This window comes from Polypterus senegalus, chromosome 18 (genome assembly GCF_016835505.1).
Source record: "Polypterus senegalus isolate Bchr_013 chromosome 18, ASM1683550v1, whole genome shotgun sequence".
NCBI classification, from domain to species: domain Eukaryota; kingdom Metazoa; phylum Chordata; class Cladistia; order Polypteriformes; family Polypteridae; genus Polypterus; species Polypterus senegalus.
The window spans coordinates 54,764,065-54,789,114 of NC_053171.1; the positions used below are offsets into that span (position 1 = coordinate 54,764,065).

Genomic DNA, 25,050 nt, shown 5'->3' on the forward strand with positions numbered 1-25,050 from the left:
CTGCCACTTTTGTGATTTCAGAGTGGAGCTCTTCTCTTTGCTTATTTTCAGTTTCCTTTTTCTTCTTTTTTTCATCATCAAGGTATTGGACATATCGCATCCTGGCATTTCTGCAATGCTGCAAGAGGGGCTTTGGCAATACTCCATCAAATGAGCCACCAGTCAAAGAATCTTGGATTAGGCGAAGAGACATCAGAGTCCTTCCTTTCAGATTTGTAACCAGCATGTCCTTATTCACAGAGTACCCTCTTTCGACCGCTTCTTGCCCATGTGACAATGTGAACAGGTCTTTCATTGATTTCCACACAATTGCGTACTCTGACTGCTTTGTCACCAGCAAATCTTCCCATGAATGTGTCCAGCCGACAGGAGCTACTTCTATACCCTTGAAATTCCTCCTTATGGTGCTGCACCATTTCAGTGAGGAACATCTTGTACTCACTCAGGATTTGGTCACAGTCCGCTGCTGTATGCCATTTGGCGTTAAGAAGCAGCTGTAAGAGCTTCTCAAACATGGAGATGGCACGCTTTTCATCGTTGATCATAGTTACTGGATCTAGGCATGCCATGTGCCTTACTGCTGCATAATTCAAAGGGCATTTGTCCAGCAGTTTCTTTGCTGTTGTGGACAGGAAGGCTACACGTTCTCTCCGGAATTGTTGACCCGGCAGCGGTTTTTCAAGCAGCTTCTCTGAGGCTTTCTCAAGAGCTTGTTTGGTGGCAAAGCCAAGATCCACCTCTTTCAGTGGCAAATGGAGTGTTTTGTCCAGTAGATCAATTTTAAGCATATGGACAGGTGTTTTGATGTTATCCAGTACCTCCCTCTTCATAAAGTATGAAATCAAACTCTTCAAAAGGGCCTGAATGTCCATCCATCCATCCATTTTCTAACCCGCTGAATCCGAATACAGGGTCGCGGGGGTCTGCTGGAGCCAATCCCAGCCAACACAGGGCACAAGGCAGGAACCAATCCTGGGCAGGGTGCCAACCCACCGCAGGACACACACAAACACACCCACACACCAAGCACACACTAGGGCCAATTTAGAATCGCCTTTTGCCAAAAATGGCATCATGGGGGCATCAGTCTGGAAAGTCTCAAGAAAGGGTTTCAGCTGCCTTGCCACATAGGCAAAAAACTGTAATTTTGCCTCAAAAAGGGGGTCACCAACAGCCTCTCTGATCACAGTGTATGATGTTGACGTTGGCATTTTACTCTTTGGCAGTTACTTGTAATTGTTGACAAATATTTTAACATGTGGCCACATCTTAAGTGCTCTCTCTGCCACTGGCAAGTCCTCCACCCACCCGTGAGCACAGAATTTTAGAGGGAATGTTGATGTTTTGGTAATTTCAATAAAGTCATCCCGTCTGGCTGGTGTGTCATGAAAAAGCTGCCAAAGGGCTCTTAGTTTGTCACCTACCGTCCATCCACTTTCCTTCTCGTCTTGTTGGAATCTTCCATGAACTGTATGAAGACCACAGGTTTCTAGGTTTAACAAGCTTCTAATATCTGGAGCCTCCTTAGACCTGTCTTCTTCAAATAATCTCAAAAATTTTTTGTTGACACTTGGTCCATACATCGAGATTTGCAGGAGCTTGTTTGGATCAAGTGGAGAGAGGAAAACTTTAATGCTCTCAACAAGCTTCTCTGATTGTGTGTGCCCTAGAAACTGGGAGTCCAGATAATACACAACTACCTTTTCTTCATTATCACTCCAGTACTGCACAAGCACATCCATCTGCTCGGTCTGTGTTATTTTGTTGAGGCATTCATCAAATGAAATGGTATAGCAGTTGGACTGTCTAATGTCTTTCACTAGCTTGTCTCTGAAATATGGTGCAAGGCCAAAACACATCAGATACGCTGCTTTTGTTGCACCACATGAGAATTTTTGGGCAATTTCACTATCTGGAAACATCAGGTGAAACAATGAACCCATATCTGAACAGGAATTGAAAGAATATTTGGAAAGGGTCATTTTAATCACCCAGCGGATCTGTGCTTCTAAAACAGCTTCACTTGAAAAATGAGGTCCGATTGTGGGTGTAGCTTGAGGTGGAGTTACAGAAGTTGATGGCTGGACCTCGCTGCTTCCTTGACTCTCTGATTCTGCTGCCTGTCTGCTAGCTTCAGAATTTTGGGGGGTGGGAGACTGATTGATGAAATCAGTCATGCGTGGTCCTGTGCCTTGACTTGACATGACCCTCTTGTGTCCCTGTCCTTTGGCATGGCTTTTAACAGCAGAAATGCCCATGCTGCCTACATCAAAAGCTTTCTTGCATATCTTGCAGTATGCCCGATGTACATTATCTGTCACATGTCCTATCCAGTCCCTGAACTCAGGATTTATCTTCCATTCCTCCTTAAACGTACACCTCCTTGACATGATTCTGCTTTCCCTCACTTCTGTAATTAGAAATACATTCTCTAAATTAACCATATAGGCTACTATTTTTCCTGCAGTACTGTCTATTAGTGTCAAAAACATTAAATACAGTAATGTACAAAAATGTAGGCTAAATAGAAATACTGATCCAGTACAGATTTTCTGTAGGCTAACTGTGGTAAACTTAATGTGAAAGCATACCCATATAATTCCTCTAGAGGGAGCTAACGTTCTGTGGATTAATGGAAGCAAACTAGAATAAGAAGTTGAGCCAGGAGCTGTTAAACGTGTTCAGTTGTGCAAATAAACGGCACAAGCCAAGTAATATTTATTGTGTGGCGATTGCTCGGCTGCAAGGATATCACATGATCCTACACAAACACACAAGAACAGGCATTTAGATGTAGGCTTCAAGTAGCTTAAGCCCTATTTGTTTTAAATGAAAGCAGTAGCTCTTAGTCTAATTCTTTTTAAGACTGTTATCGTGTTCGTGCTGTTTTAGGTTTGGTTCACTCAATTTATTTGCTTAACAGTGGGACCACGTAGGCCTACAAAATGATTTTAGATTGATTAAGCAATTTCCTCCGGGATCAATAAAGTATTCTGATTACCGTCATTAGACAATTAGCACTATGCTAACACCAAATGGGAATTGCCATTAACAGGCTAACAGAAATTAGCATCGCCAATTTACTTGACATGTTTAATATGCGACCTGGGTCCACATCAGACGGTATGAAGTAACAAAACTGTCAGTTGCACCATATGCACTGTGGTCATACTTACAGTCATGCACTCAGCAGAAATTTCAAGTGATGAACTGATGTTCTGTTGTTCTCCTGTCAGCTACTGACAAGCTAGAGCAACGAGGGTCAAAACTCAAATATAATTGCCTATACATGTCTCAGTAGGTGGAGACATTGCGCAGCAGAAGCCACAACGTAGCTCAGCTGTCATCATATCTAGACTTACGAACAGCAAGCTGTTTCAAACAGAAATAAAATTCCAGGACAAGAAAGATTATTTCCAGGACATTTGGCCATTTCGATCAGTTTCCAGGTCATTTCAATAACTGGAAAATAACCCTCAAAATTTTCAGGTTTTCCAGGACGCGTGGGAACCCTGATATTTTTCCCAAAACAGGGAATCTGGGAAACAACAGTTCACTTAATTAGCCCAGTAGTCCAATTAAAAACAGAGGCTAGTTGGAACAAAAACCTGCAGCCACAGGGGCCTCCCAGGACCGAGTTTGAGAATCCCTGATCTAGAGGTTGTTAAAGAGTAACATTTGACGTTTTTGAGAGAGAAATCAGAGCTCAGTGTGTTTTAGAGGGTAGCTGCTGATTGTCAGAGATATCACGGTCACATGCTTTTCTCCCCACACGGCTGTCCCTTCAGAGCTGAACACGATCAGAAAGTGCCAACTTTTGACGTTGGAGTGTACCTAAACTAAAAAAAATAATGTTAAATTTACGGTAAAGTACTGGCAGCTGTGGTTGCCAGAACTTTACGGTAAAAAAGGGGACGATATTTTTATGTTTACAGTATAACTTTGTAGTAAATAACTGTTTTTTCTTTACAACACATTCCAATAGAAGTGAACATTTAATCATAACCTTGTATATACACACTGTAATAAATGTGCCAATCAATAAACCATTAGAAAACACTGTCAGGATTAAACACCCATACACAGTTTGCATCAGTAAAGTAACAACAACTAATAGCTAACATGTATCATTTAATTATACACATTCAATTTTTAAGGAAGTTATGGCACATTGCCTGGTGCAGAAGTAAAGTTTGCTTTTGTGGTCTATGGTGTCCTTCAGGTGTGCCAGCTTATCGAATACAACACACCATAAATCAGCTTCCATAATCTCAAAAAAAACATCAGCACGCAGGGAAAAATACATCTGCTAACTTTAAGTTTTTTTTCCCTCCTGTTCAAAGGTAGGCGGTTGGTAAAAGGGGGCGTGTCCTTATGCAAATATCGTAACTTTGGTGATAACAAACAGCATTTCACTGTTTTACATTTTACAGCTGTTAACCTTCGCTATTTAACAGTTTTACACTGGAAAATTAACAGATTTTTCCAGTGTAAATGTAATGTATCAGTAAATGGTATGTAGCATATTTTGAAGGTAAAAAAATGTTGATTTTACAGAATTTGGCTGTAAAGAATAATGAAATGTATTGTTTAAGATATGCAGGTAATTTTCAGTAGAACATAAGGTAACTTTCCTTTTTTTCAGAAAAGGTATTTTACTTTCACCATTTACAGTATTTTTTTCAGTTAAATTTACTAACATTTTTTACAGTGTATCTTTGGCTTGGCCAGAATTACATTTTTTAATTGATTTTTAAAGTTTGTCCTGTTTCACTTTTACGTGGGGCAGTGCCGTGGGAGACCGCTAGTCAACTATATATGCTAAAGCTGCTCTTGTATATTCATAACTATAAAGGTTTTGACTACACAGAGATTTGTTATAATGCCTGCATGATTTCAGTGAAAGAGTAACATCTGGCATGGTATGCTCCAGTGGTGTCTTTGTTAAATACAGTTCTTATACTCTTGTTGGAGTCCTGACAATCTCTGCATTCTGTTAATGAAGTGAACCTGTGATCAAGAAGAATTTGAGATCAAGAATTTTTCTCTGTCAGATATGATTTTGGGACACCAGCTAGTTAGCTGAACATAAGGCATGTTTGAGATATTATGCCATTAAGATTTTTTTTTTTGTACTTTTCCTGCTGCAAAAACATTTCCCTCTGGGATAATAAAGTCTACCTAACCTAGAAATGCAGCAGTGTTGATATACTGTACATGCATAATTAAAATAGTATGTCAAATAATTTACTGTATATAAAGTACAGTACTGTACAGCACATTACTTTATTATGGCATCCATTTGCTTAAATCCTGATTTATTATTTTTATGTAAAATGTGAAATACTTTTAATGTAATGACTATACTCTTGTAATGAAAAACTCAAGCAAGACTGAATGTGGAGAATTTGGTCATTGCTGTTGCATGCATTACCAAATCAATTCAAATTTTATTTTACTTGTCACATACAAATTATACACACAGTACAGTATGTAGTGAAATGATTGTTGCTTAATTCCAATGACTGTGCCTTTAGGAAGAATAATAAAAAGATAATGACAATGATACACGCCTTTATAAATATAAAAAATCATTAGTATAATTTTAAATATTTGAGTCATAAATGATAACTTATTAATGAAAGAAAGTTAACAATAGGACATTAGGCAGTTCTAGAGTAGTGTTCTGTTTTGTGTATTGTACTCCATTTTTTGACACCCACTGCATGCCCAACCTACCTAGAAACGGGTTTCCCTCTCTGAATTGCCCTTCACAAGATTTATACAATTTTTTCCTTAAAAGGGTATTTTTTGGGAGATTTTTCTTGTTTTCTTAGGGAGTCAAGATGGGGTTGCTGTCAAAAAAATAAGGCCTGTTAAAGCCCATTGCGTCATTTCTTGTGCGATTTTGGGCTATACAAAAATAAATTGTTGTAGACACTTTCCTTATTCAAGATGCAGATGGACTGTGGACAGAAGCTCCTCCTCAGGCTTTCTGAACTGCACTTTAGGCAGAGGTAGCATTAACCTGACCATAGCACAGAAAAGAGTTAGTTGTTGGGATGGCCAGTGTCATTAATAATTTTCTTTGCCCAACATTGCTTCGTATAGATATCTTTGAGAGTGTACACACAGTGATGCATTCAGCGAACTTCACCATTCCCACTCTCTGCAGGGCCTTGTGGACCTACTGCATGTGGTCTACATACAAGGCAGTAATACTTGCTGTCTGGGTACTTTTGATGATGGGTGTGTAGTTCTTAAGTAATTGGGAGGGCAGCCTGAGATCTCAGAGGTCTGTGGTGAGAAAGACATTATTGTGTCTTCTTTACCAATGTGTTGGTGTGTTTGGACCAGGATAGGTCCTCCGTGATATGGGCACTGAGCTTTCTGAAACTATCCTCCCTCTCTACATGGGTGCTATGAATATTTGGGGGTGGGAGTAGTACCTCTGCAGTTTTCTCACAAAATCTACAATCAGCTTCTTTGTTTTGCTCACATTCAGGAGTAAACTGTTGTCCTAACACCAGTGTGCTGACTCTCCACTTAATCCAGATAAGCCTACTCATTGCTGTTAGATATCAGGCCTATCACAGCTGTGTTATCACCAAACTTGACAAAGATGTTCGCGTCTTGTGCAGCCATGTAGTCATATTTGTTGAAAGAATACAGCAGAGGACTCGGAGCAAAGCCTGTTGGAGCACCTGTGTTGGAGAGTGAGCAATGATGAGGTGTAGCCACCCACTCAAACCATCTGGGGTCTTCCTATCAGGAAGTAAAAAAATCTAGCTGTACAGTGAAGTGTTCAGATGCAGGTTCCTGAGGTTGGACATGAGCCTAGAGGAGATTGTTGTGTTAAATGCAGAACTACAGGCTATAAATAGCATTCACACATAATTCCAGATGGGCCGGCATTATATAAAGGATCAAAGGGATAGCATCCTCTCTAGAGTTACTGGAGCAATATGCTAGCTTATGTGGATCTAGTTTCTTTGGCAGAGAACAACATATGTGAATTGTGACATTTGGCACATAATTCTTTCCTGCTAATGTTATGCAAGTTTTCCAAGAAAGAGACAGAATTTTCAAGGGTATTTCTACTGAGCATGAAGCCAGGGAGTGGCAAAACCCTTAAGATATTTGAAAGCATATTCAAAGCTCAATGCGTTAAAACAATTGCTCATCCCAAGTACTTTTTCCTAGGAGATAAAACAAAGTCTAAAGACAGATAATGAGATGGACAATTTTAAGTGTTCTCTGCTTACATCTTTGTTCTTATATGTTGAAGTCTTTGTAATTGTTTGTATAGCCAACATGATGAAATGCAAATGGGCTCAAACTGGAAGCTAAAGCAGATCAAATATTCTGTATGGAGGTTTTTAATAATAGTAATTAAATGGATAAAGAGATTTGTATAAAGCAAACTGCTGCTCTCATTAGCTGCTGTTTCAGTATTTTGCAGTAGGTTCTTTGATTAGATGGTTTGACTGCACAATATGAAGCATTAGCATAGCATGGATTAGATAACCGGGTACAGACATTTTTACAATAAGTCTGAACTTTTATAGGAGTTGCCAAAAGTTTCTAAATTTAAAGACTCGTACATTTAAACAAAAATGGTGAATGCTAAATCCCTGTGTTTAATAAAACCAGTAAAAAGCTCAATATCAATATTATTTAATCTGAATCACTTAGTCTATTATTAGGATATGGATGAAGATCAAATTCTTACAGTTAAAATCAATTTGAAACAATACTGTACATGAAAATCAAATTTCTGAGCCACACTTTTCCATTTCCAAGGTTGTGAGGAGCCTATTTCAGCACCCTCTGATGCAAGTCAGGAATGTTTCATTAATATTTGCCAGTGCACTTATTCTCATGATTTTGAGACTCTTTAAAAACATGCAGATTTCAACAGATACAGTAGAACAGTTTTGTACAACAGCTTTTATTTCTTTGATTACAAAGTGAACTTATCTTAAAGGATTTACAAATTTTGATATATACAGTATGTCCAATATGGATCTACACAGAAAAAAACAAGACATGAACGTGTGAACAACAGCATCTGAAGGAGAGAGGTTAGGTGAAATCCAAATGCAGATCTGTCTAAATTTTTCATGTATTGTGAAATCACCTATATGAATGTTCTATCCAGTTAGATGAAGCAAACCAGCTAAATAAGAAGCAGACATCTGTCAGACTACCGATTTTTAATCCAGTAAACAGTAGATATGCTTTCCGTTTAAAAATAAAGCTGGTGGGAAAAACATCACAGTGCTTATTATTTTGATACAATTTTAAGGTGCATTATCACTTTTCAATATAGGATGTGCTACCAGACAAGCCCAAAAGATATCCTTTAATATTTTGTATGTGACTTTTTTAAAGTGACTAACAGTTGACCATGTGCAAATTTAACATAAGGTTCATTGCCAATGCATGTAAAATAAGATTTGGTACCGTGATGTACATGTGATATGCTGGAAAGTGCAAAGGAAAATTTCCACTGAATGGCTATCTGGTATGAAATATACAGGAAAGTGCTTTTATTTCAGAGAGTCGTTTGTGAGCAGCTTGCTCAAAGAGCATCTCTTCTGCCTGGATACACTCTTCTCCTAACAATTTAGAATGGGTTTTTGAAGTGGTTCCTGCACAGCTTGATCTATTTGTCTGGAAGCCTCTTGAATTTTTACAAGAAACTCCTGTTTATGCCCAAAAAAGACAAGAAAATAGTTGATCATATTTCAGCGTCAATAAAACATATATACTTTCCAAAACAATCTAAAAGAAGTTATAAAATGTCCATTGTTGGGCCAAACCTACCTGAAACTTAGGTCAATAACATTCTCAGTTACTGTTTATTTTAGAAGTCTATGGCATGGTTTTTTATATTATTTTTACTTAACTGCATTCATCTTGATATACAAAAACTTTTAAGAACACAAACCTTTGTTTTGTAATATAATTTGAACAGCATATACAGTATTTTGTTGGGAACTATTATTATTATTGCCTTTTTTAAGATGTAATAAAAACTGTACTTCTGGGAGTTAAATAAATTTTGCATCAGTTTCTTATTAAGGTTAGATATTAAAACACACTCAAGTCTGATAATAAAAGTGGGACCTCTCTTAATATTATCATGGCTCTAGTAGTACAAACCGGATTCCAAAAAAGTTGGGACACTAAACAAATTGTGAATAAAAACTGAATGCAATGATGAGGAGATGGCAAATGTCAATATTTTATTTGTAATAGAACGTAGATGACAGATCAAACGTTTAATCCGAGTAAATGTATCATTTTAAAGGAAAAATATGTTGATTCAAAATTTCACGGTGTCAACAAATCCCAAAAAAGTTGGGACAAGTAGCATTAAGAGGCTGGAAAAAGTAAATTTGAGCATAACGAAGAGCTGGAAGACCAATAAACACTAATTAGGTCAAATGGCAACATGATTGGGAATAAAAAGAGCTTCTCAGAGTGGCAGTGTCTCTCAGAAGCTAAGATGGGTAGAGGATCACCAATTCCCACAATGATGCGCAGAAAGACAGTGGAGCAATATCAGAAAGGTGTTACCCAGCGAAAAATTGCAAAGACTTTGCATCTATCATCATCAACTGTGTATAACATCATCAAAAGATTCAGAGAATCTGGAACAATCTCTGTGCGTAAGGGTCAAGGCCGTAAAACCATACTGGATGCCCGTGATCTCCGGCCCTTAAACGACACTGCACCACAAACAGGAATGCTACTGTAAAGGAAATCACAGAATGGGCTCAGGAATACTTCCAGAAACCATTGTCAGTGAACACAATCCACCGTGCCATCCGCCGTTGCCAGCTGAAACTCTACAGTGCAAAGAAGAAGCCATTTCTAAGCAAGATCCACAAGTTCAGGCGTTGTCACTGGGCCAGGGATCATTTAAAATGGAGTGTGGCAAAATGGAAGACTGTTCTGTGGTCAGACGAGTCACGATTCGAAGTTCTTTTGGAAATCTGGGACGCCATGTCATCCGGACCAAAGAGGACAAGGACAACCCAAGTTGTTATCAACGCTCAGTTCAGAAGCCTGCATCTCTGATGGTATGGGGTTGCATGAGTGCGAGTGGCATGGGCAGCTTGCATGTCTGGAAAGGCACCATCAATGCAGAAAAATATATTCAGGTTCCAAAACAACATATGCTCCCATCCAGGCGTCATCTCTTTCAGGGAAGACCCTGCATTTTTCAACAAGATAATGCCAGACCACATCTGAATCAATCACAACATCATGGCTGCATAGGAGAAGGATCCGGGTACTGAAATGGCCAGTCTGCAGTCCAGATCTTTCACCTATAGAGAACATTTGGCGCATCATAAAGAGGAAGGTGCGACAAAGAAGGCCCAAGACGATTGAACAGTTAGAGGTCTGTATTAGACAAGAATGGGAGAGCATTCCTATTTCTAAACTTGAGAAACTGGTCTCCTCGGTCCCCAGACGTCTGTTGAGTGTTGTAAGAAGAAGGGGAGATGCCACACAGTGGTGAAAATGGCCTTGTCCCAACTTTTTTGGGATTTGTTGACACCATGAAATTCTGAATCAACATATTTTTTCCTTAAAATGATACATTTTCTCAGTTTAAACTTTTGTTACGTGATTTATGTTCTATTCTGAATAAAATATTAGAAGTTGGCACCTCCACATCATTGCATTCAGTTTTTATTCACGATTTGTATAGTGTCCCAACTTTTTTGGAACCTGGTTTGTAGTATATATTTTAATACATTTGTTTATAATATAAGCTAAATGCATACAGCTTTTTTTTTTTATTGCTGTACCATGACTTACCATGGGCCAGGAAGATGACTGCAAAAACTCCAAATGTTGCTTCACTTCTTCTTTTGCCAGCAGCTGTTGCTTCTGTAGTTCACACATCAAGTATAAGAAGTGGCCCCACTGTAAGTGTGTAAAGATGAATCAATTATGTTTAAATGCATATTACGAATTTTGATAATGAATTATGAAATATTGATTTAGATATTACATTGTGTCTCAAACACTATCTGGTTGTACATCAGTTACATGCTGAGTGTTTTAATTAATCACATATGTGTACTGTACAGTAGATGAACTACTATAAAATACACAGTACACATAATCTACCCACTCAATTGTAAAATCCTAAAATATTCTGTCATATATTTTAAAATAAAAACAACAGTGAAAGACTACCTCTGTGCTGCTAGCCTCTAGTATAGAAGCTACATTCTTATTGCTGAAGAGAAGCTGGAAAGGGATAAGAGTGTGGAAGTTTTCTTTCCACAGATTTAGCAACTGCCTCAGAAGCATCCGAGTTGGTGTCTGACTGATGGTCCTCTCATCTGCATGCAGCTCAGAACAGAGCAGAGGAAGCTGGCCTGACACTACAAAACACAATGTATGCACTTCGCAATGAGAATTTAATTTCAGGAACTCCTACAAAACTGTCCTTTACTTTAAAAACAGTTGACCACCTATTAAATATACACACATTCTGACATAAATCATTAATTTGTTAGCTTTTTGGATTTTCCTGATACAAGCAAAACTATAGACTTCGATTTCCAAACTGTAATTTTAAAATGCAAGCACCACACATTCCCCATATTTGAAAAAGCATACGATGAACATACAAAAACATGTACATAAACGGTGTGGCAAAACTAGTACTTGCTACATGTCAAATTACTTTTGAGAAATGTATGTCAGGGAGGTAACTGCCTCAGAATTAGCTTTACCACATCACAATATGACCTTGTTTAAAGAGTCAGTATCTCCTTTCACTAATATTTTCTAAGTTCTTAAAGAAATGATTTTTAAATTTGGATCCCTGATCATTTACCTATTTCTCTTACAAAAACAATCTAATGGTATGTAAAGCAAAGGGGCTTTAAAACAAATATGCAAAACAAGTATAAAAGATGGCCTACACCTATAGTTTCTATAGCAGACTATTTAAACGTTTTCAGAAAAGCAAAAGTAGACATAAACAGTTGCACACTACTGAAAACAAAAATTAAAAAAGGAAAAAGCACCAAGTGCAGTATGAAATGGTCTCAAAATAAAAAGCAATTAGAGGACCATTGATTCATGTAAACAAAGTAAACTAAATATATGGCATCTGAGATCCTCCTTAGAGGTCTATATGAAAAAGATCTCACATTTCCTTACCCAGTTCACAAGCCAGCATCACAGTACACCGAGCCAACATTTGTTCAGGAACAGGCAAGATGAACTAAATAAAAATAAAACAAGACAGATTTTCTTAATGAGAACAGACCAATTTTTACAGACTAAAATGATTTCTTAACTATTTTCTCCTGCAGCTAGTTCTTTCATTTCTAACAAGCAGAGTTTCAGTGGGGCCACAGGTTATAAGCATGGAGGCTCAACCCTGTTTGAACCCATGGCCAACGCCAGGGGGCACATGGACCTTTCCAGGGCCTTATTTGGTCATGCTTCCGCCACACCCAGAAGTGTGGCCAGAAGAAGTGTGGACTCCAGGTGCCTTATAAAAAGGAGCCACCTCACTCCATAAGTGGCCAGAGATGGAAGGAGAGGACAAAGCCTGAAGAGGAGTAGAGGGAGAAGGACTGGAGGTAGAAGGGACTGAATGGTGTTAGTGGTGTTGCATTGTGCTTACTGGTATTGTGGTAAAAACTGTAAATAAAAGTGTGGAGTGTGACAAAACTTGTCTCCTGCCTGTTTAAGTTAGGGTGGCGGTACACCCCTAGTGGCTCACTATATATATACAAATTAATATCATCAAGTTCACTAAGATCACAAAAAGGATGGACTTCCTAAAATTCAGACTAATACAATTAGTGGGGGAAGCAGACATTAATTATAAGGGGTTTACCAACCCTGCTCTGATGTAACGTAACTCTCACTATTTATATCAAGAACAAAAGCTTGTTAGTTTAGTATAGTGTTCTCTTAATATTTTTAATAGAGTTGTTCAAGAGAAATTACAGCAGTGACACTGAAATTTCAAAAGACTTAGTTTTATGCATCCCTGAACATAATCTGAACAATCAATGTGATGTGTATATCTACATTTATACAGTATATCTCTTGTCACATTTTACTCTAATTGATTAACAAGTCTTGATCAAATATGCACAGTATTTACCACCCTAAAATGCTGCAACATAAGTGATTTAAAAAATAATGCGAGGGTATATTCAGTTTATTCAGCAGGATTTCTGTTTTTTGCTGAAGTGACCACAATAAATCTAGAATATGTTTTCTAAGCATTCAAAGCATTTTTCATGTCACGTTATATATGCTGCAATTAGGAGCTGAAATTTAACTAAATGGAACCAGAAATTAACTTTTCATCAGTCTCCAATCACATTATAATAGAAAAAACAAACATTACAGAAATGTATATTTCCTGCTGTTTTACCTGGGGCATAAAAAACTGTGGTAGTAGTTGTATGTACCAACATAAAATGTAGAACTTCTATAACAAGTAAAATTGTACCTAGAAAGTTAAATCACCTTTCTGCAGGTAAGTGTCCCTCTGATATTATGTAGAAGGTCATGGAGATTCATGTAATCAACATGTTCTTCTTCTTTCCGTGGGCCCAGAGATACACACAGCACCTCCTGTAAACAATGAAATGCAGGGACTAATGACATGCAAAATAGAGACAGAAGATTGTACCTTTTTGTCCTTCAACTCTATTGTGGAAGATGGGGTAAATGGTTGTTTCAACTTAGTCTTAAGAGAGTGTCAATTCATAAGGTTTCATAGAGTAAGTGAAGTATTGTAACCAAATAATAAACAATGAAAAATGTACTCAACATTCTTGGTTATGAAATATGGACAAGGGTGATATTCATCTATTTTCTCAATCTGCCAAGTCCATTAGGTCACAGAGAAAAAGATTATTGGAAACTTTCAGATGCACCTAAGCCAGGGTTAAATCCAGAGTCCCTTGATTTAACAATGGTTTGTGTTCCAAAGGACTGGGCAGATATCGCTGAGTGACCTTTTAACACCATTCTCTTGCTTTCTGAAAATTTTCTTGACCATCCAAGTTGTGTCAATCTTAACTGCTAATTGCAATCGTAAATGCCAAAAACGACAAGATGATGAATCCAAACACATCTTGTTTTCTGCAAATAACAAAGACAGTAGAGATACCAAGAGGCATCTTGGCATAGGATGACAACTAATGTCTTAATGTGTCATCATTGGCTGTATGAAATGTGCACCATCTCCCAGAATATACAGTATATTGGTTTATTCTAGGTACCCCAATTTCATCTAATGGAAAAAGGCTCTCATACAAAATTTGATGTTCCGTTACAGCAGTGGCAAGACACAGTGCCCCACTTCCCTGAAGCTGTCCTATTAGCATTAATAAACAATGGGCCTCCACACTATACAGTAATTTGGTACACAATACACAAAAAAAGGTCACTTGTGTGAAAGGCTACACTTAAAGCCTAGTGATTGTAGCATTTATTGAATCAGAGGATATGATAAAACACTATGATGTATCTGTACTTAAACTAGGGTGAAAGCTAGAAACACTTCAAAAAAGTTGTCCTGTTTAAGAAGTGGGTAATCCACTCATGCAGTAGTTAGCACTCTTGGCCTGTGTTCAAATCCTAGCCTGGGCACCACACATGCAGAGTTTGCACATTAAGCCTATGTTCTCAAGAGACTGCTAGCTATGCCATGTGTGTTACAAGAGGTTAAAAACCCGCACTGAAAAAAACAGGCTCCTTTTATTTAGCATCCTATTGCTATTACAGAAACAAACCTTAAAACAGCAAAAATTAAAAAAAAAAAAAGACACTTCGCACACACAAGCTGCTGTACAGGCAAGTTCAATATCAGCAACAAAAGAAAACGAGTCTCTGTCACAACAGGATCATTGGCAAGCTTGTTATATGTTGTTCATTTCTTGACACTCTCGGAGAATTATCCTTCTTGGTGATTTCAACGTCCATATTGACACTACTACATCTAAACTGAGAAATGAATTCCTATCCTTACTGGACTGTTTTGACTTGACACAACATGTTGATTTTCCCACCCACTCTGGTGGTCATATATTGGATCTGATCTGCACTTCTGGACTATCTGTTGCCAATATTTACAGCACTGATTTGGGACTCTCGGACCATAAAGCAGTATTTTTCACTGTCTCACTGCCTTTACCTCCTCTTACCTGTAAACAACAAATTTCTTACAGAAACCTTAAAAAATATTTGTCCCTCTATCCTTTCTGGATCCATTTCTGATCTTTTACTGTCTGCACCTATTCCGTCAACACTAAATAGTCTTGTTGACCACTATAACTCAGCCCTTCATTCAGCATTAGATAAAACAGCTCCTTTAAAACATAAGGAGGTTTCCTTTAAACGTTCAGCTCCTTGGTATAACTCAGAATTGCGATCTATGAAAGCAGCTGGCCGACGCCTTGAGAGAATGTCACGTAAGACTGGCCTCACCGTGCACATCCAGGCTTTCTCTGACCACCAAAGAGCTTACAGAGAAGCACTAACTGCTGCTAAGAACACCCACTATGGCAGAATAATAGAAAGTGGCCACGATAACCCAAGGGTTTTGTTTTCTGTAGTTAATAAACTACTCGAACCTGCATCTGGCCCAACTACCTCTTCTACTGAAGTCTGTGAGGATTTCCTCCACTTTTCCGTAACAAAATTAAAGATCTAAATAATTCAACTAACATAAATACATCATCTGTTTATATCTCTCCCTGTTTTCCCACTCCATCCAGCTCCTTCTCTAAGTTCTCACCAGTCACATCTGTGTTTGTTAATAACCTGCTTTGTAAGATGAGGCCGACTACTTGTGTACTGGACCCCATCCCCAGCACACTACTTAAATCCTGCCTTCATGCCATAATCCCGACTGTTACAACAATAATAAACTCATCCCTTGACACTGGCTCTGTGCGCTCACTTTTAAAATCGCTTCTGTAACCCCAATGTTAAAATAGTCTGGTTTTGATGTTGACAGTCTTAACAACTTTCGGCCTATTTCCCACTTACCTTTCCTGTCAAAAGCTCTTGAGCGTGTTGTAGCTTCCCAGCTCACCAATTACTTAACGTCTAATAATTTGATGGAACCCTTTCAGTCTGGTTTCAGGGTGCAGCACAGCTGTGAAACTGCTCTGCTACGGGTAACCAATGATTTGCTTATGGCAGCAGACTCTGGACAAACCAGCATATTAATTCTATTAGACCTCAGTGCAGCATTTGACACTGTCAGACATGACATTCTACTGTCAGAATGGAGAACATGCTGGGTATCTCTGGCACTGCCCTCCAGTGGTTCAAGTCCTATCTGACTGATAGGCAAGAGTTTGTTAGTCTTGGCAACAGCAGATCCAGCTCAGCGCCAGTCACACAAGGAGTTCCTCAGGGCTCTGTCCTGGCCCTCTTCTCTTCTGTATTTATATGCTTCCCCTTGGCCATATTATTCGTAGCTATGGACTGGGCTATCATTTTTATGCAGATGATACTCTACTTCAATATTAAAAGTGGAACTTTATCAGAGCTTTCTCAGCTCACAACCTGCCTTAGTGAAATTAAAACCTGGATGGAGCAGAACTCTTTAAAATTAAATTGCAACAAAACTGAACTCCTGCAAATTGGGACTAAAATGCAACTTAATAAAATGAGCTCCTTCCCAGTCCATCTTGGCGGTGATCTCATCAGACCTGCCTCTACTGCAAAGAATCTTGGTGTCATTTTTGATTCCTCCCTTTCTTACTCCACCCACATAAATCACATTAAGAAACTTTCTTACTTTCACCTCCGTAACATATCCCGTGTTCGCCCTTCCTCTCCTTTTCTAATGCTGAGAAACCTGTCCATGCTTTTATCACATCCCGAATAAATTATTGTAATTCACTGCTGGCAGGTGCCCCATCTAATCTTATATCACAGCTCCAGCTTATTCAAAACTCAGCTGCAAGAGTCCTCACTCGAACCAGCAGCAGCAAGCACATCACACCCATCCTGCTCCATCTTCACTGGCTCCCTGTGTCTTAAGAAATCGAATATAAAATCCTACTAATAACCTACAAAGCCTTAAATAACCTCGCACCAAACTCATCAGTGACCTTCTCCATCACTATGTGCCTGCCCACCCACTAAGGTCCTCTGATTCTGGCAATCTTGTTGTGCCCCACACTAATCTACACTCCATGGGTGACAGGGCCTTCAGCTGTATAGCACCCAGACTCTGGAATGACCTACCGAAATTAATCAGATCAGCTGACTCCATGAATTCTTTTAAAAAACAACTCAAAACTCATCTGTTCAGGAAGGCTTTTAGCTCTCTTTGACTTTATTACCCTTCTCTCGGTTTCTCTCTATGTCAAGATGCTCATGTAACCTGTGTGTGTGCTAGACCATCAATTCTGTTGTCTGTTAGGCTTTCTCTGAATTTACTGTCTTAATCTTCTTTATTTATTTATTTGCTTTGTACTATGCTATACGCTGTATACCCTGCCATTCTTTCTTATATTCTTTAAGTGCCTTGAGCATGGGAAAGGCGCTATATAAATAAAATGTATTATTATTATTACTTCAGCTCTGCCCAGATGGGCTGGATGGAATGTTCTGAATTGAAGCCCAATGTTAAAAGAAGGTGGCAAAAGAAAGTGTATTCTCTTTTTATCATATTATTCAAAATACTGTTTACAAAACAAGTCTAATAACACAAGGCAACAAAAAATTGTTATTGGTAATCTTCAGAGACCACAACACACTTTTCTAAATCAGTTTTTCAGATTCGCTTTCAGTCACATCAATTACGATATGAATGTTAGCTTAAAGTGTACTTGCATGTAGTTTGTAATGAAACGTAAGCAACAATTAAGTAAATGTTTCAGTATCGTCAGTGTGAAGTCAAATAGGCACACACTGCATCAGTGTCAATTTATTTAAAGAGCACATTTAAAATAATATTTATATTGTAAATATTTAAATTATATCATTACAGAAGGACTTGGATAGCATACAGGCTTGGGCAGATTTGTGGCAGATGAAATTTAATGTCAGTAAATGTAAAGTATTACACATAGGAAGTAAAAATATTAGGTTTTAATACACAATGGGCGGTCGGAAAATCGAGAGTACACCTTAAGAGAAAGATTTAGGAGTCATAGCGGACTCCAAGCTATCAACTTCCCAACAGTGTTCAGAAGCCATTAAGAAGACAAACAGAATCTTAGGTTATATAGCATGATCTGTGGAGTACAAGTCCAATAAGGTTATGCTCAACCTTTATAATGCACTGGTGAGGCCTCATCTTGAGTACTATGTGCAGTTTTGGTCTCCAGGCTACAAAAAGGACATAGCAGCACTAGAAAAGGTCCAGAGAAGAGTGACTAGGCTGATTCCTGGGCTACAGGGGTTGAATTATGAGGAAAGATTAAAAGAGCTGAGCCTTTACAGTTTAAGCAAAAGAAGATTAAGAGGTGACATGATTGAAGTGTTTAAAATTATGAAGGGAATTAGCACAGTGGATCGAGACTTGTATTTTAAAATGAGTTCATCAAGAACACGGGGACACAGTTGGAAACTTGTTAAGGGTAAATTTCGCACAAACATTAGGAAGTTTTTCTTTACACAAAGAACGATAGACACTTGGAATAAGCTACCAAGTAGTGTGGTAGACAGTAAGACGTTAGGGACTTTCAAAACTCGACTTGATGTTTTCTTGGAGGAAACAAGTGGATAGGACTGGCGAGCTTTGTTGGGCTGAATGGCCTGTTCTTGTCTAGATTGTTCTAATGTTCTAATATCACTAATGCTGTAGCCAAAGTGCTTTACAATAAAATAAACAATAAACATAATATGCTGGATAAAATCAAATGAATCCAATAATGATAAAAAGTCATTAACTAAAAGGTTTAGCTTGACAACAAACATGGATGTTAAAATCAGCAACAATAAGCACTTTAGCATAGGAGAGAATAACATTGACTAAGAGATGAGAAAACTCAGAAACGAACGCATTATTAATTACAGAAGGACTATAAACCACAGCACACAGCAAAGAAAAGAGCTATACACTTTGAAAAGCTGCAGTTCAAAGCTACTAAATGGACACCTAGTAAGGCTCTGACACAGAAACAAACGTTTGAAAACAGTGGCAAGTCCACCACAATGAGACAGCTAAGGAGAGTTCAAAAATGATAATTATTAATCCATAGCAAGTACACAGGCAAACTACTGCATAAAAAACAAATTTCAAAAGAAATTTAAACCTCTCAAAAACCTACCATAAGTTCACAAGACCACATAACTTGTTTTTTTTACTGGTGAGCACACTCATATCCGTAACCTTTCAGTTGCCCTGGAGTTTTTATAAGTTTTGTTAAACAGGTTAATTTTAAATTTAAAAACAGTTTTCCACATATTATATGGAAGGCTACACATGGCATTTAATATAACTTTTTATTTTTTCAAAAATTGTGTAAAAGCTAGCCCGGCCACAGACAGACATGACACTGGAATGTCCAACACACACACACACGTTTATTTACACAACTATTTACAGTTTGCTCTCAGTCCTTGGTCCTTTGGACCACCTCCACTCCTGTCTTGCAAGCTCCATCCTTGTCCACACGACTCCGACTCTCCCCGAATGGAGTGAGGTGGCCCTTTTTATCTTGTCCCAGATGTGCTCAAGGTGCCTGACAATGAACTTCCGGTAGCACTCCCCATATGGCGGAAGTGCTGCCCTTGCAACCAGAAGCACACCGGGCATAAACCATCCCTGGTCTGTCAGCACTTCCTGGTGTCCCAGAAGTGCTGTCCCTCAGGGATCAAGGACCCTCCGGATGCCCAGGGAAAAGAAGTGCAGCTCTCCCGGTTCCTCCTTCCATGTTGCCAAACCTCATATACTTATCTAATTCTAGGGATAAACTCCAAAAGTGTTGAAATATGTAAACAAAAATATATCCTAGGACAGTGAAAATGAGTATAATCCAATAGGCTCTGCTTACCTTTAGGGCAATGATGAGCTCTGATGGGAGTGAAACTTTATGTTCACAACCCACTGGGCAGTCAACCCCATTTTCTTCCAGCTTGCTCATTTGCAAAGTTAAAAACTCTCTAGAAGTCTCAGCTTCGCCATCTCCTGTTGGTCGCTGAGCTTTAACGAGCCGATCATAGGCAGATTTCAGCTCTCGCTTTGTCAAGGCTGTTTAAATAAGGGGAAAAAATTCTCAACAGTAAACCTGTGACATAATTTCTCTGTACCAATTGTGTTGTCTATGCCTGGACGTATTACTACTACAAAACATCCTGAGACTGAAATCAGAGTGTTTTTTTTTTAATAATATAAACCAACTGCAATTACACTTGGCTCCTAATAAACATTACTGCAAAGTGGTCAAGCTGTGTACAGGGGTTACTAAGCCACTTAAATATGTCAAAACTCAAGAGTTAAAACTCTGACCCCATCAATATACTATAAGAGAGGTTTCAGTATATTTACACATTTAACCAATAAGAGCACCATCTTGTCTTTCACTGCATAATTATACTCACTCACTGTGTACTACATTCAAGGCTGACTGGAAAAAAGAGTCAAAGTGTTAAAATCCAGTGCAGGCAGAATATTGCACAGACCCTTCTTTCTCATCCAAGGGCACAGCATCACAACAACAACAAAAAAAAACATTACTGCACTGTTTGAAACCAATAAGCACTAAAATAGAAATGCCTGTTGATGAACTGAAGATGATGTGTAAGATATTGAAAGGTATCATGAATTCAATGACACCCTAACCAAAGTTTTATATTTTGCACAGATGTAAGACATCAACACTTTCTTTTGATGGAATCAGCAATTTTAAAAATATGACAATAAATGTAGCAGACACATTAAGGACAGCCAACTTTCGTACACATTCACACTATAACATTTCTCTCTTTATACCTTCTCCAAATCCAAGCAGATGGTTCTCTACTCTACTCAGATATGAAGCATAAAAATAAAGATTTTCAAAAACATAATTACACAGTGCTTCATTCTGGCTTGTTATTACTTAAGGCAATTTAAGACATTTAAACAGTCAGAGTTACAAATAACAAAGTGTGAATTCTACTCCTCCTGTAGCTTTTAGCTCCTGCCAACACAAAGAATATTAAAAAATGCTTTAAAATACAAAGAAGTTAATTTGTATTTTTAATTACAGTGTCTGTGTGTTGTAATCTGCCTCCTTTAATTGTCTCTTTAAATTTCCAGAAAAAGGGAAAACAGAAAAAAAATAATTTAGTACAGCCTACAATATGTGTCCTACAATATGTATTATTGAGAAGCTGCTATGTTGAAGATAAAATAATAAAAATTGAAAATAACAAAAAAAACTTGCTAAAGTAATCAAGTTTAATTTTAGAGTATTAATTTTAGTTTTACATTAGGAGTTCACATATTAAATATTACTCACCTGTAATGTTTGCTGCAAGCCAGGTGCAAGCTTTCTCTGTGGCCATGCGTATAGCAATATCTTGAGCCGTCTTCAGGACCTAGCACAGGTTGAAGCAGTGAGAATCAGCACTCTGGTTATAAGAGACTACAGGACATCTAAATGGCATATCACTATGGCAGTCTGACCTTAAATATTATGAAAAAAGGACAGGATTCTGCTGAGAAGTCTCCCAAATATCTACTGACACAATATATCTACATTCCAAAAAAAACAAAAAAAACAAAAAAAACAAAATCCAACATTGTACTATACTGTACATCCTTTCATGTTAAACTAGATTTAAAGATGTCTGCTTTTTATTTTGTCACTAAAAGATAATTTAATTTTTATACATACATAAATAGATAGATAGATAGATAGATAGATAGATAGATAGTCACGCACCAGCACATAGGGAGCCACTTAAACACCCAATGAGCAACGTAGCATACCGTGCCAGGGGACAATGGCAGGGTACTAACCTCCCTTTCTTTATTTCCACAGAAAGAATGAAGCACCACCGTCTTGAATTTAACCAGACTCGGTAACAGAACCCAGCCACTTCTGGGTCCCCTTCCTTCCCTCTGGTCCCCTTCTGATGACGTCATGATTCCCACCCACCACCACGGTTCCTTCCCAGCATTCCATCTGCCTGCTTCCGGTCCCACCCCATAAATTGTTCCCATTCGCTACCATCTTTGTCTGTTGTAACCTTGGAAAAGCAAACACTGACCATCAATTCTTTATAGTATACGGGGCCAGAAACCCCTATAAAGCTATGAAGCTGGAGCAGGCACTCACAAAACAGGAGCTACCAGAGACCAAGACGTGACTGGCGGCAGCAGAAGCGGTAAAGCCGGAGCCCACATGGCCTCCACCTCCTCCCATCGTCCCGCTCTCTGGATGACATAAAGTCGTATTTAATGATTTCGAGAGGACTGCTTCGAGATATACATATATCTATACACATACATACATACGTACATATACATATATACATATACATATATACATATACATATATATACATATATACATATACATATATATATATATATATATATATATACACACACACACACACATATATATATACATATACACTCACTCCTTGACTCATCACTAATTCTCCAACTTCCCGTGTGGGTGGAAGGCTGAAATTTGGCAGGCTCATTCCTTACAGCTTCCTTACAAAAGTTGGGCAGGTTTCATTTCGAAATTCTATGCGTAACGGTCATAACTGGAACCTTCTTACATACATATATACGGCCATAGCCTGCAGTTCGCTCGCCGTGTGAGGCAGAGTTGCATCCCTCACCGTCACGCCTCACACGTAATTGAGTGCCTGCCCGTATAAGGCCGTCCGTCAGCAGCAATCCAATAGACACGCTGCCACTAAATATTCGCGGGTGAAGGACTGTGCTTATGCAAACGAAGATGAGATGGTCAGGAATAGACTAGTGTTTGGCACAAACTCAGCGAAAGTGCGAAAGACACATTTAAGTGCCAGGTCTTAGCTAAAATTAAATAAAGCCGAGGACATCACAAGATTGCACGACATAGCACAAGCACAGCTGAGAACCTTCGATGCATGTACTCCGAGCGGCTCATGTGAACTGACTTTGCAGGACTGGGAAAGGTAAACCCTTGCATGCAGTGTGTGATGTCTCAGATAAAGAGGAAGACGAGCTTTTTATTGATGCAGTAAGAAAGGAACAACCCTCTGAATCTGAACAAGCCTTTGAACACATATCAATAGGAAAGCAAGGTGTAAACCTTAAGTTTAAATTAAGTTCATAGACACGCTGCCGCTAAATATTCGCAGGCAAATCCACAACTTAATACCGGGAGTGCCTGTTAAACATCTTAGATTCACGAGTACCAATTTGGGTAGTGAACACTTCGATGAATGAAACCTGTTATCTTTCCAACGGTTGACAAAAACGGAATAAAACTTGAACACAACACATCCTCCAAATACGAACCTGATTGAAAGAAATAATGATAATCAAATCCTTGACGACAGCAACACTCATAACAGTGACAAAACAATTATATTGACAATCATGTTACGTTATTTTTTAAAATGTTTCCTCTTCTTTTTCATATGTAACTTCTTTAACACACTACTTCTCCGCATGCGAAGCGTAAGTATTTTGCTAGTATATATATATATACTATATATATACTATATACACACACACACACAGATATATACAGTGATCCCTCGCTATATCCCTCTATATCGCGCTTCGAATTTCACAGCTTCACTCTATCGCAGATTTTAAATGTAAGCATCTATAATAATAAAAGGCAAAACCCTCACTGACTGACTGACTCATCACTAATTCTCCAACATACCGTGTAGGTAGAAGGCTGAAATTTGGCAGGCTTATTCCTTACAGCTTACTTACAAAAGTTAAGCAGGTTTCGTTTCGAAGTTCTACACGTAACGGTCATAACGGTCGACAACGTCTGCCATGTTGAACTTTCTTATTTATGGCCCCATCTTCACGAAATTTGGTAGGCGGCTTCCCTGCACTAATCGAAACCGATGTACGTACTTATGTCGGTTGTATGATGCCACTGTCAGCCGCCATACTGAACTTTCCAACGTCACTAATTCTCCAACTTCCCGTGTAGGTAGAAGGCTGACCCCATCTTCACGAAATTTGGTAGGCGGCTTCCCGCGCTTAAACGAAACCGATGTAATGCACTTATTTCGGTGGTATGACGCCACTGTCGGCCGCCATATTGAACTTTCCAACGTCACTAATTCTCCAACTTCCCGTGTAGGTAGAAGGCAGAAATTTGGCAGGCTCATTCCTTACAGCCTACTTACAAGAGTTAAGCAGGTTTCATTTTGAAATTCTACACGTAACGGTCATAACGGTCGACAACGTTCGCCATGTTGAACTTTCTTATTTATGGCCCCATCTTCACGAAATTTGGTAGGCGGCTTCCCTGCGCTAACCGAAACTGATGTACGTATTTATGTCAGTGGTATGACGCCAGTGTCGGCCGCCATATTGAACTTTCCAACAGTCTTAGGGTCCTGGTATCGCCTCACGCTACCAGTAGTGACACTGACTGTAGCCAAATGCAAAACTAGTGAAGAAACAGTCAGAAAAGATGAGGAGGGAAAAATGTCAGTGGCCTCCACCTGTTAAACCATTCCTGTTTTGGGGGTCATCTCATTGTTGCCCCTCTAGTGCATCTGTTGTTAATTTCATTAACACCACAGCAGCTGAAACTGATTAACAACCCCCTCTGCTACTTAACTGACCAGATTAATATCCCATAAGTTTCATTGACTTTATGCTATACTCTGATTAAAAAGTGTTCCTTTAATTCTTTTGAGCAGTATATATATATATATATATATATACATATACAGTAATCCCTCACTATATCGCGCTTCGACTTTCGCGGTTTAACTCTATCGCGGATTTTAAATGTAAGCACATCTAAATATATATCACAGATTTTTCGCTGGTTCGCGGATTTCTGCAGACAGTGGGTCTTTTAATTTATGCTACATGCTTCC

General features: G+C 38.6%; 1 protein-coding gene across 1 annotated transcript in view; it reads right to left on the reverse strand.

Moving 5' to 3' along the window:
* Window positions 1–7,930: 7,930 nt before the first annotated feature.
* cdan1 (codanin 1) overlaps window positions 7,931–25,050 on the reverse strand; it is a 133,759-nt gene continuing 116,639 nt past the window's right edge. Inside the window, exons 22-28 of the mRNA XM_039741475.1 lie at window positions 21,483–21,561; window positions 20,034–20,230; window positions 13,531–13,638; window positions 12,199–12,262; window positions 11,221–11,411; window positions 10,837–10,944; window positions 7,931–8,708 (exon numbers count right to left, since the gene is read on the reverse strand). Of these exons, the coding sequence (XP_039597409.1) occupies window positions 8,622–8,708; window positions 10,837–10,944; window positions 11,221–11,411; window positions 12,199–12,262; window positions 13,531–13,638; window positions 20,034–20,230; window positions 21,483–21,561 (834 nt within the window). The 3' untranslated portion in view covers window positions 7,931–8,621. The remainder of the gene's footprint in view (window positions 8,709–10,836; window positions 10,945–11,220; window positions 11,412–12,198; window positions 12,263–13,530; window positions 13,639–20,033; window positions 20,231–21,482; window positions 21,562–25,050) is intronic.